At 46.5% G+C, this 11,107-nt stretch overlaps 1 protein-coding gene across 5 annotated transcripts in view; it reads left to right on the forward strand.

Moving 5' to 3' along the window:
• rhbdf1b (rhomboid 5 homolog 1b (Drosophila)) overlaps nucleotides 1–10,728 on the forward strand; it is a 31,000-nt gene extending 20,272 nt beyond the window's left edge. For 2 of the 5 annotated variants that reach the window (XM_056429725.1, XM_056429728.1), the window contains 16 exons: nucleotides 3,438–3,666; nucleotides 4,231–4,437; nucleotides 4,584–4,706; nucleotides 5,339–5,481; nucleotides 5,572–5,826; nucleotides 5,925–6,036; nucleotides 6,136–6,210; nucleotides 6,674–6,835; nucleotides 7,125–7,225; nucleotides 7,317–7,380; nucleotides 7,526–7,620; nucleotides 7,696–7,771; nucleotides 8,363–8,463; nucleotides 8,606–8,759; nucleotides 8,854–9,077; nucleotides 9,834–10,728. In XM_056429725.1, coding sequence (XP_056285700.1) covers nucleotides 3,438–3,666; nucleotides 4,231–4,437; nucleotides 4,584–4,706; nucleotides 5,339–5,481; nucleotides 5,572–5,826; nucleotides 5,925–6,036; nucleotides 6,136–6,210; nucleotides 6,674–6,835; nucleotides 7,125–7,225; nucleotides 7,317–7,380; nucleotides 7,526–7,620; nucleotides 7,696–7,771; nucleotides 8,363–8,463; nucleotides 8,606–8,759; nucleotides 8,854–9,077; nucleotides 9,834–10,029 — 2,317 coding nt within the window. In that variant the 3' untranslated portion in view covers nucleotides 10,030–10,728. Of the gene's footprint in view, nucleotides 1–662; nucleotides 1,558–3,419; nucleotides 3,667–4,230; nucleotides 4,438–4,583; nucleotides 4,707–5,338; nucleotides 5,482–5,571; nucleotides 5,827–5,924; nucleotides 6,037–6,135; nucleotides 6,211–6,673; nucleotides 6,836–7,124; nucleotides 7,226–7,316; nucleotides 7,381–7,525; nucleotides 7,621–7,695; nucleotides 7,772–8,362; nucleotides 8,464–8,605; nucleotides 8,760–8,853; nucleotides 9,078–9,833 lie in introns of those variants that run through there. The other 3 variants (XM_056429729.1, XM_056429730.1, XM_056429727.1) reach the window with 3 other exon arrangements.
• The last annotated feature ends 379 nt before the right edge of the window (nucleotides 10,729–11,107 follow it).

Here is an 11,107-nt window from a genome sequence, read left to right on the forward strand (position 1 = left end):
GGGGGTCCCGGTCGGGTTTTGGCTCTGAAGTTTCAATCGGACGGCCATGTCGACCGAATGAAGCAGACGAGTGGCGTTTCAAACCCACAGAACTTTAATTTACATTCTCGTAAAGAGCCAAAGGTTTGGGAAAAGTGTGAATGATAATAATACACAAGCGATCTCGAATAGTTTGATTTGATGGAAGGAATAGTGCACTCATAATTCATCAGTAAATCAGGAGCTCAAACAATGATATACTGTATGATATTCTAAGAGAAGATGCTCGGTCCACCTATAAAGCCAAGGAGGAAACTGGATGGTATGGGTCTTATAATGTCTTAAAATGAATATACATCCCAGCCATCAATATGGAACCACAATAAGCATCCTGACATCATAGAAGTGGATACAGATGGACTCAATACACTGTTAAAAACAGCTGATTTAAATGTGTAGACGCACACATCTCTGGGCTTCTTCATTCATGTGCTGATATATAATATATAAATATTCAATTCCAGCAAACAGAGCTAAAAGAACGGCAACTATTCCACTGAAATGCATCAGCGGAGAGGCGAAAGTCAAAGCGCATGACTTTGAATGAATGTGCTCCATATCTGCGTGACGTGTTAAAAAGGCATTAAGTCAGAATAAAGTCGACGCCTCGTTTAGACCTAAACTCTCGCCCTCTATTGGACTTCTTTAAAGCGCTCGCTGCTAAGCGAAGGTGGGGTTGAAGCTGCTCGGGTGGATGAGTGTGTGTGTGTGTGTCATGTTCAGGCATGCCCTCCCTCCGTCCCTCTGTCCCTCCTCCCGCCGATGATGATGATGCTGCCCCCGTCCTTCTTCTTCTTCTCTCTCCCTCCTTCTAATCTCCCATTTCCTGTCAAGTTTTTTAGACACACTCCTGCAAAAACCAGGCAGTAGGAAGAGAGAGGAGGACCTCACTGATAGTGATCATTGAGGCTCTGAATGGTGTATGTGTGAGGGTGTGTGTGTGTGTGTGAGCTTGTCAAGGACCAGAGCCGCTGTCTGCTTTGCCCAGTAGGTCACATCCTTTAAAGCGAACTCTCGAGGACGGATACTGGGAGGCCTGCCAGACACTGGCACACACACACACACACACACACACACACACACACACACACATACAAGCCATATTGTGTTCTGTGCTGGGGACAGAAGGTCAGAAAATGTAACATCCTCCCGCTCATCAGTGAGCGAGTCCAGCTGGAGGGGGGGACTGGAAGTCCTCTTCAAGGCACTCGCCTGGCTTGAGGAGATCAACGCAGGCTTTCCTCTGACCTTTGATTGACCAGCAGAACGCCGAGCGGGACGGTTACCGAGAGTCTGGACACGTGGTACAAGGTACACCGCTGGCCTGAATATTAGGAAAATCCCCTCATGGAACATTGGGCGCAAAGCTGCAGAGGATCAGTTAGCGCTGGGCGGATCGGTCTGGGGGGGTAAGCGGGGACAGGATGTTGGCGATGGAGCATTTGCAGCTCCGCGGTCTGCCCTGCCCCCCAAAGGTATGACCCAGACCGTGAACCCCTCCTGGAGCTCTCTCGACAGGTGAGTGTGCCCTCAGAGGCGCTTTGAGGATAGAAATCTCGTTTCTCTTGAAATAGAAGATGGCAGCTCATATTCTCCAAGCTTTTAGTCTTGTGTTTTTTTTTTTTTACTGTACTTGGATAACTGGATATAATTTTAACTATGCCATATATTGTAAGTGATGGTGTAAAATATTTTTTTTAATGCATTCTTTTTATCGCATTTATTTTGTTGTAGGAACTACAGCTGTGAGATAAAGGAAGTAAACTAGAAGTATAAAGATGCATTTAGAAGTATAATCTGTTTTTTTAATGATTGCACTTGAATGAATGTTGCTAGATGCCTTCCACCATTATCTGAAAATACACGTGTTTCAAGAGATGATACAGATGGTATTTTTGGATTCTTATTGTGCAAAAAAAAGACGTTTAATGTCACGATGTGAAGCAGCATTTCCGATCAGCAATTATTTTTAAATGCTTATCCCTACTTGGAGACAATCCTTAACCATCCAGTCATTGGGAACTTGACCTTCGTGACCTTAAAGGAAGAATTACCTCTCCAAAAAAAAATTTAATAATAATAATAACAGTTGAGCCAATCAGAAAACTCAGTAACCATCATCATCGTTCATATTTACCCTATTTGCTCTGTTCTCTACTGGCTCAGTAGATCTAATCTTTGATGAGGTGACGGATCCGCGCTGTAGTCCTTTATTTTATTTCACCGTCGTGGACGTTACGTTGATCTGGATTGATATCTGTATTTTACAAGGATTTTATTTGTACCTTTCCAGTCTTTCTCAAACATCCCCCCCCCCTTTCTCCTGCCCCCGTGCAGCCTTAAAAGGCTACCCCAGCTGGCGTCCTTCTAGACGATGAGGACCGAGTGTTTATTTCTGAGTGTTCCGCTCTCCAAACAGTTTCCCCCTTGTGTGGCCTCCCCCCTCGACGTCGGTTAAAAAGCACTGTTTAATTAAGGAGGGGGGGAGAAGGGGGGCGGGATTTTTCATTCGGGCTCTCTAAAGCTGCGCCCACATAATCAAACATGCACATGTACACAGAGACAGAGACAGAGAGACAGAGAGAGAGAGCATCAAATGGGACTCAATGGAGGGATTTGTTCATCTGTTATGCTGCAGGCCCGAGATTAAGAACCTGTGCCGTGGATGCTTTATTTTTCATCCAATAACTTCACCGTCATGCACGATGCGGCTAAAGCTGATGTGTGCGTTTTAAATTCATCTAATTTGGTATTAAAACAAACATCTAGTAGCTTAAGCTGCTCAAAGTTTCTGTCTTTTTCCTTAGTCTTGAATTTGTTATTAACTATATGAAACTATAATGTGCATTTTGGCTACATGTGTGTAGCGCACACGGTTCCAAAGACGCTCTGTCACACTCACACACACGCACACTCACACACACACGCACACACACACACTCATCGCGATAGACGAGAATACAATCAACCTACGAAAAACCAATTAAGCCGCCAGCCGATCCCCGACAACCAGCTGCGATCAATCAAGTAATCATCGCATTGTTCCACTAATCAGGACGGCTGTACGGCTCAATCTGTCTGAGGATCGTGTGTGTGTGTGCGCGCGCGTGTGTGTGTGTGTGTGTGTGTGTGTGTGTGTGCGTTTGAGGGCTAAAACTGATGTATACGAAAATCATGAAAGGTGGTCTCAGCCCGTTATCATGATTTTCAGAAGCACCTAGAGTCGGTGTTGTTGCACAATGGGAAGACATTATTTTATTCTTTAATAGCCAAACTGTAGAACAGAGCTCCACTGGAAGTCCTCCTTACAAAAGAGCTGCTGGAATATGAAGTCGGAATATGAAGTCGGAATATTTAGTTGTCACTTATTTGCTTACCAGAATCCGTCCTCTCCCCAGGGGCACGGCCGACTGGTTCGGGGTGAGCAAAGACAGCGACAGCACCCAGCGATGGCGGAGGAAGAGCCTGCAGCACTGCAGCCAGCTGTACGGGGGCCTGAAGCCGCAGGTGATGAGGGAGATGGAGCTCCACAGCCAGGACAACCTCTCCCTGGCCAGCACTGAGACCCCTCCCCCCCTCTACCTCCCACCCTACCACCCCAGTCACCACCACTATGGCATGCAGAGGGTAGGGCGGCGCCGGGGGGAGGGGAGGGGAGGGTGGGGGGGGGGGAGATGTTCACCTTTTGTATTTCTTTTTTTTACATCACATTAGGGCTTCAGCGCTCGCTGTAACCTCTAACCTGGCCTCGGGTTCTATTGATGGCTTTCCCCCCCATCCCCCCTTAAGGCACCATTTCTGGTTCCACAAAGAACCTTTCAAACCAGGGTTCTTTAAAGAACCATGTTCTAAAAGAGTAACTTTAAAGAACCTATAAAGGTGCTTCATACAAAAAAATTGTTCTTGAATAGGTGATGGTTCTTCGTAGAACCACAAAGCCTTTTAAAGAACCATTATTTTTCTGTGTGTACTGACTTGTGTTGAAAAGGTCTTATTATTATTATTATTATTATTATTATCATCATCAATTCTCTATCACTAAAACCGAAACTGATGAAACATTTTTTCCATAACCTGGACCATCAATCTAACCCGAGTTTAAATGTGTGCTATCACTGCTCTGTCGCTGTGTGTTTATTGTGTTTGTTTGTGTGTGTGTGTGTGTGTGTGTGTGTGTGTGTGCGCGTGCAGATCGTCGACCCCCTGGCTCGGGGTCGTGCCTTCCGCATGGTGGAGGAGGTAGACGGCTTCAGCGTGCCGCAGACTCCCGTCACGCCCGGCACTGCCTCCCTCTGCTCCTTCTCCAGCTCGCGCTCTGCCCTCAACCGGTTGCCACGCCGACGCAAACGGGAGTCCGTCGCCGTCATGAGCCTCAAGGCCGCAGCGGCTTTGATGAAGGTGCTTTTTCATTCCTTCCTGTCTCTCTCTCTCATACACACACAACATACACACACACACACACACACATGTGGATGGACAATATTTCACTAAAAGTAATATTGTGTGTGTGTGTGTGTGTGTGTGTGTGTGATTCTGCTCATCAGGGCCGGACATTAACCGACAGCACCGGCGGGCGATGTCGCCGGCGGAGTTTCATGCCCCCTAGTTTCCTTGAGGACGACACCGTGGACTTCACGGATGACCTGGACACGTCCTTCTTCACCAGAGTGAGCACAACGCAGGACGACCTTCAAAATAACTGTGTCCGAAATATGAATAATTGCAAGTAACCATCCACACTTTAGCTCGAAGCACTCGATGAGGCTCCATTCTGTTTTTTATATCAGTGAAACATTAATTTGTCGGTTTTAAGCACCTATATATATATATATATTTCTTCATTATATATATAAATATATATATATATATATATATATTTATTTATTACTACCGTTCAAAAGTTTGGGGTCATTTAGAAATGTCCTTATTTTTTAAAGAATTGCACAAAGAAAACCCTTGTGCAATTATGTGAGCGCAGCTGAAAACAGTTATGTTGGTGAGAGAAGCTATAAAACTGGCCTTCCTTTGAGCTTGAAGTTTGAAGAACAAAATTAATATTTCAAATAAAAATGATTATGTATACCCATGTCAATGTCTTGACTATATTTTCTATCAATTTTGCACTTAATTTGATGAATACAAGTTTGAGTTTTCATGGAAAACACCAAATTGTCTGGGTGACCCCAAACTTTTGAACGGTAGTGTACATATATTGTATTTCCAGGGACTGTCTCTTGCCGTATCAGATCCCGTTGCACACTCAGCTTTAAATTCCGACTGACTTGTTTTATCTCCTCAGGACGGGCTGCAGGACGAGCTATACAGCTACGCGGACGAAGTTTTCGAGACACTGTCGGAGGCCGACTTCAAACAGCTGGATGAGAGCGAGCTCACGGGCAGCGCGCTGGAAAAGAACCAACTGGAGAGGAGTCACCTCATGCTGTGGGTCTACATGCCTCACAGTCGTACTTACGTGTATTTGACATTAACCCCTGACATGCTCTCAAACTGTCCCTCTTTCCCTCCGTCCAGGCCCTTGGAGAGAGGATGGCGAAAGGCAAAAGATGGCCCTCTGGTCCAACCCAAGGTGCGTCTGAAACAGGAAGTGGTGAGCGTCAACAGCCATCAGCAGCGGGGACAGAGGATCACGGTTCCCGTTCAGAAGCTGTTCGCCCGAGAGAAGAGGCCCTACGGCCTCGGCATGGTCGGCCGCCTCACCAACCGCTCGTACCGCAAACGCATCGACAGCTTCGTCAAGCGGCAGATGGAAGACATGAACGATCACCGGTGAGTCAGCTGGTTTCTATTGTCGACTGTCCTCCGACGTGAAATGAAACAGATTCGGTGTGCCAACATCCCAAATTGTCCTCCTGTCCCCCCCCAAGGCCTTTTTTCACTTACTGGATCACATGTGTCCATCTGCTCATCACCATCCTGGCGGTGGCCATCTACGGCATTGCCCCCGTGGGCTTCTCCCAACATGAGACCGTGGACTCTGTAAGTATATTTTATCACGATTCAACATACCGTCTGTGAATATATGCCTTGAATTTCCACTGGAAATGTACAATGCTGTTTTTGCTTCTGTTTTTTTAGGTGTTGAGGAACAAGGGAGTTTATGAAAATGTGAAGTTTGTGCAACAACAAAACTTCTGGGTGGGTCCAAGCTCAGTAAGTGTGTTCATCTTCTATTTCTGATTGTGCTTCGCTCTTAAACTCAAGATTACCCAGGATGGGGGGCGTTTGCAGCTTGGACATTTTTTAGAGTAGGTCAACTAATCTGTAGGTCAGTGGTTAACAGGTCCATCTTTCTATCGTGGGGTTGGCGGTTCAATCCCCACCCTAGATGTGTCCTTGAATTGCTTTCTGCAGCTGTGTCTATGGTGTATGAATGTAACATGATTCTAAGTCGCTTTGGATAAAAGCGTTAGCTAAATGTAATGTGAAAAAGAAAATTGCATATTGATACTTAGATTAAAGGGTAATGGGAGAAATGTCTAAAAAGTAAGGGTTGATCTAGTTTCTGCCACTCACGTGTTTGTAGAACATTCAATTTGATGAAAAGAATAACGTCTCAATATCATCTTTACACGGATAACTTCACCGGGCCGTCATGTCGTCCCTCCACCCGCAGGAGGCGCTGATCCACCTGGGAGCCAAGTTCTCCCCGTGCATGCGTCGAGACCTCGAGATCCAGATACTGATCCGGGAGAAGCGAGCGAGCGAGAGGGAGTCGGGCTGCTGTGTGAGGAACGATCGCTCCGGCTGCCTGCAGACGTTACAGGAGGAGTGTTCGGTCAGTGGGAACTGAGTGTAGAAAGAGTGGGAAAGGGCCCCCCCTGGTCCCTTGACTTTACGCCCCTTGGTCCCTTGACTTTACGCCCCAGGTCCCTTGGCTTTAAGCCCCTGGTCCCTTGACTTTACGCCCCTGGTCTATTGACTTTACGCCGCCTGGTCCCTTGACTTTACGCCCCTAGGTCCCTTGACTTTACGCCCCTGGTCCCTTGACTTTACGCCCCTGGTCCCATTTTGGGGTCTCTCGGTGTTAACGATGATCTGTCCGTCTGTCCGTCCCCCGACTGCAGAGCACCCTGGCAGTGTTTGTGAAGTGGCCTCAGCATCCAAGCGCCCCCTATCTAAATGGCACGCTACGCCAACATGGCGCCGTCTGCCATCAGGACCCCAGGTAACTGACCCCAACCCTTTAGTCCACACGTGGACTGCATTGTTCGCTGTCATTAATTCCTCTTTCAACTTTTGCTGCTTGATTTTTGTAGAATCTGTCTGCAGCCGGCCTCCGTTTCCCCTCACGAGTGGCCGGATGACATCACCTTGTGGCCAGTGAGTACATTCACACGTTCACAGGTCGAGGGTCGAACGTCATTTCCTCGTTAGACGTTGTCTGAGGGGTCACAAGTGATAAAAGGGGAGTTTTCTGAAGGCAGCACTCACATGACGGCTATATTTAATGCTTTAATATCTGTAGGTTTGCACACGGTACAATTCTGGGAATCACACCAACCTCCCCCACATCGACTGCACCATCACGGGCCGGCCCTGCTGCATCGGGACCAAAGGACGGTGAGGAGCAGCGCTCATTGACAATAAAACAAGGAGATGTTCATCTGCTGATGAAGCCCATGTTTCATGTTGTAGATGTGAAATCACCTCAAGGGAGTACTGCGACTTCATGCACGGCTACTTCCACGAGGAGGCGACCCTCTGCTCACAGGTAGGACCGACAGCTGCTGTCAGAAATGAAGTTCCCCCTGTTTATACGTTCTCAGAAGCCCAGTAGAGTAATATCAGCAGAGGGCAATGAGAGGACAAGGCGGTCTCGAATTGATCATGTTTGGCTTAAGTCCATTAAGATGAACCCAGGACATGTCGGTCATCATCGGTGTCTCGTCACCTTTGAACCTGTCCTAGTTCTCCTGTCACATGTACACACATGGTATATCAAAGGAGTTGCACGAGTTATTATATCATAAGAGGACAATGATTAAGATGTTACATGTTCAAAGTCTCTGTGACTGCTGATTTTCATTCACCGACTCGACAACATGGCCTATATTTGCCATCATTAGAAGCCTTTATATTCAGGCCCCTATGTGAAACATTTTCCTGAAACACATACAGACAGTTACATTCTCTCAAACTCACAACCTCGGCATCGCTCTGCAGGTTTACTGTCTTATAAGTGACCGGATGTGCCACTGGAGCCGGTCGAAACGGAGGTTTTAAAGCAGTTAGCATTTAATTTCCACCCTCATGTTCCTGTCAATGCATCTTCTCTCTCTCGCTCTCTCTCTCTCTTTTCCAGGTGGCCTGCATGGACGACGTCTGCGGTTTGCTGCCTTTCCTCAACCCGGAGATCCCAGACCAGTTCTCCCGCCTCTGGCTGTCGCTCTTCCTCCATGCGGGGTGACTGGAACCTCCCTGCGGCGCGTCACACTCGGGCCTCCGTGTCCAAAGCGGCGCCGAGAGAGAGACGCTGAAATAGAACCGCTCCGTCCGTCAAGTCGGTGAATTGTAAGATGGCGGTGGTTCTTCTCTGTGTCTGCAGGATCCTGCACTGCCTGGTGTCGGTGTTTTTCCAGATGACGGTGTTGAGGGACATCGAGAAGCTGGCTGGCTGGCTGAGGATTTCCATCATCTACGTGCTCAGCGGCATCACCGGCAACTTGGCCTCGGCCATCTTTCTGCCCTACAGAGCGGAGGTGTATATACACGGTGTCACCGAGATGCTGCGTTTGAGGACCACGGTTCCTCACAGCTTCCTCACAACCGCTCTTCCTCTTTCCTCTTCCTCAGGTGGGCCCCGCGGGCAGCCAGTTCGGCATCCTGGCCTGCCTCTTCGTGGAGCTGTTTCAGAGCTGGCAGATCCTGGAGCGGCCGTGGCGAGCGTTCACCAAGCTGCTGGCCATCTCGCTCTTCTTCTTCTCCTTCGGTTTACTTCCGTGGATCGACAACTTTGCCCACATCTGCGGTTTCGTGTCGGGGTTCTTCCTGTCCTTCGCCTTCCTGCCGTACATCAGGTAAGCGAAGAGAGGGATGCGTGTCCCTCCGTCCCTTTTCGGATCTCAAATGATTAGTCGGGGGGAGATGGATGGCATGTTATATTAGTACGGTACCTAAGAAGTTAGAGCCTTTAGACCGGGAGTAGTATTGGAAGAGCACTAACTCCTCAAAGGTCAATTTCTCTTCAAAGGTCAACTGTCTCCTCAAAGGTCAACTTTCTTCTTAAAAGTCAACTGTCTCCTTAAAGGTCAACTGTCTCCTCAAAGGTCAACTTTCTCCTTAACGGTCAACTTAATCCTCAATGGTCACCTGTCTCCTCAAAGGTCAACTGTCTCTTGGATGAAGGCATTGCACCTGCACCTTCAAGTCTTTTTTTCGGAAAGCAAGATAACTCAATATATTTGGTATATCTGACCCCTAGAGGTCATAAATGGAAAAACACAATATGATCACTGTTTATTTTTAGGGAATACCACTAATAAAAAGAGTTACTTAATATCTGACATCCTGACATCCTTTTTATTTATTTTTATGTATATTGTTCTGTATCTCATCTTTAAAGAGACATGAGCACCGTGGGTCTTTGTGTATGCGCCTTTCCTGAGGTGTTAAAGGTTTTAGGGTTCAAGTCCTGGATGAGCTCGCCGTTAGTTAATATTCCAACATGTTGTGGTCTCAGTTCTTGTACTTCAAGGTGGATCAGACGTGTTTCATGGGATCTTCAGCTCTCACTGTGAGATGCTTAACGCAGGTTTTCTTCTCCTCCTCTTCAGCTTCGGGCAAACCGACATGTACCGGAAGCGGGTCCAGATCTGCGTCTTCCTGCTAGTGTTCCTCGGCCTGCTCGCCGCCCTGGCCGTCCTCTTCTACGTCTACCCGGTGAAGTGCGACTGGTGCGAGTTCCTGACCTGCATCCCCATCACGGACAAGTTCTGCGAGAAGTACGACCTGAACGCTCACCTCCTCTGAACCATCGGCCGTCGGCTAAATGATGGACGTCGATGACGGTGAACGTTGGATATCGAACTGCATGTGCGACTTGGGAACTAAACTATCATGTAAAGCTAACTGAAGAGGACTGACGACTGGTTTCATGTGTCATTGATCTATAGCTGGGCTAATCAATGACTATCACACCGGAAGAGAGCTAAAAAAACCCAATATCCTGCCAATTTATTTACCTGAAAATGGACTCAGCAGCACCGCTTAGTGGCCAAAAGGAGCAGTACACCCTCACACCAGTGGAGGGTTTGTTTTGTTTTGTACTTTTGTATCTACTGGATGTTCTTTTTTCATTTAAAACTCTCCCAGAAATGAGACAAACAGGTGCCTTATTGACACGAAACCACACACATGTTGTCTTTGTTTCAGCAGTGTTGGGTTGTGCTCCTCGACCTCGGACCAGATGACAAACTATGATGTGTTTTTACTTCAGTATTTGGTGGCTGAGTTGGCACTTTGTTTTTTTACCACACAGGAAACGTTCCCGCCACAGCCTTTAACTCACTTCAATCCCCAATGGATTGTATGTTTCTTTTATACTCACCCTGAGTCACACCTGTAAATAACTCACTGTATGTTAATCTGTTTTACTGAGGTGAATTTATGTTTGTATTTAAGCTGGTGGCGTTTTAGCTACTTAACAATAAATAAACAACAAGGACACAATGTGCAGCTCTCTATTCATGATGTGACGTCTGCATAGAGGGAAAGAACCAAGACAGCCAAAGTGTCCTGATCCAGGTGAGGCTCAAATATATCTCCCCATCTATATAACTATCTATCCATCTATCTATCTATCCATCCATCTATCTATCCATATCCATATATCTATCTATCCATATTTCTATCCATATATCTATCTATCCATATATATATATATTATATACATATATATGTATATATACATATATATGTATATATATATACACATGTGTATATATACATATATGTGTATATATATACATATATCTTTCTATCCATCTGTCTATCTATCATATATATATATATATATATATATATATATATATATATATATATATATACA

This window comes from Pseudoliparis swirei, chromosome 13 (assembly GCF_029220125.1).
Source record: "Pseudoliparis swirei isolate HS2019 ecotype Mariana Trench chromosome 13, NWPU_hadal_v1, whole genome shotgun sequence".
NCBI lineage: Eukaryota > Metazoa > Chordata > Actinopteri > Perciformes > Liparidae > Pseudoliparis > Pseudoliparis swirei.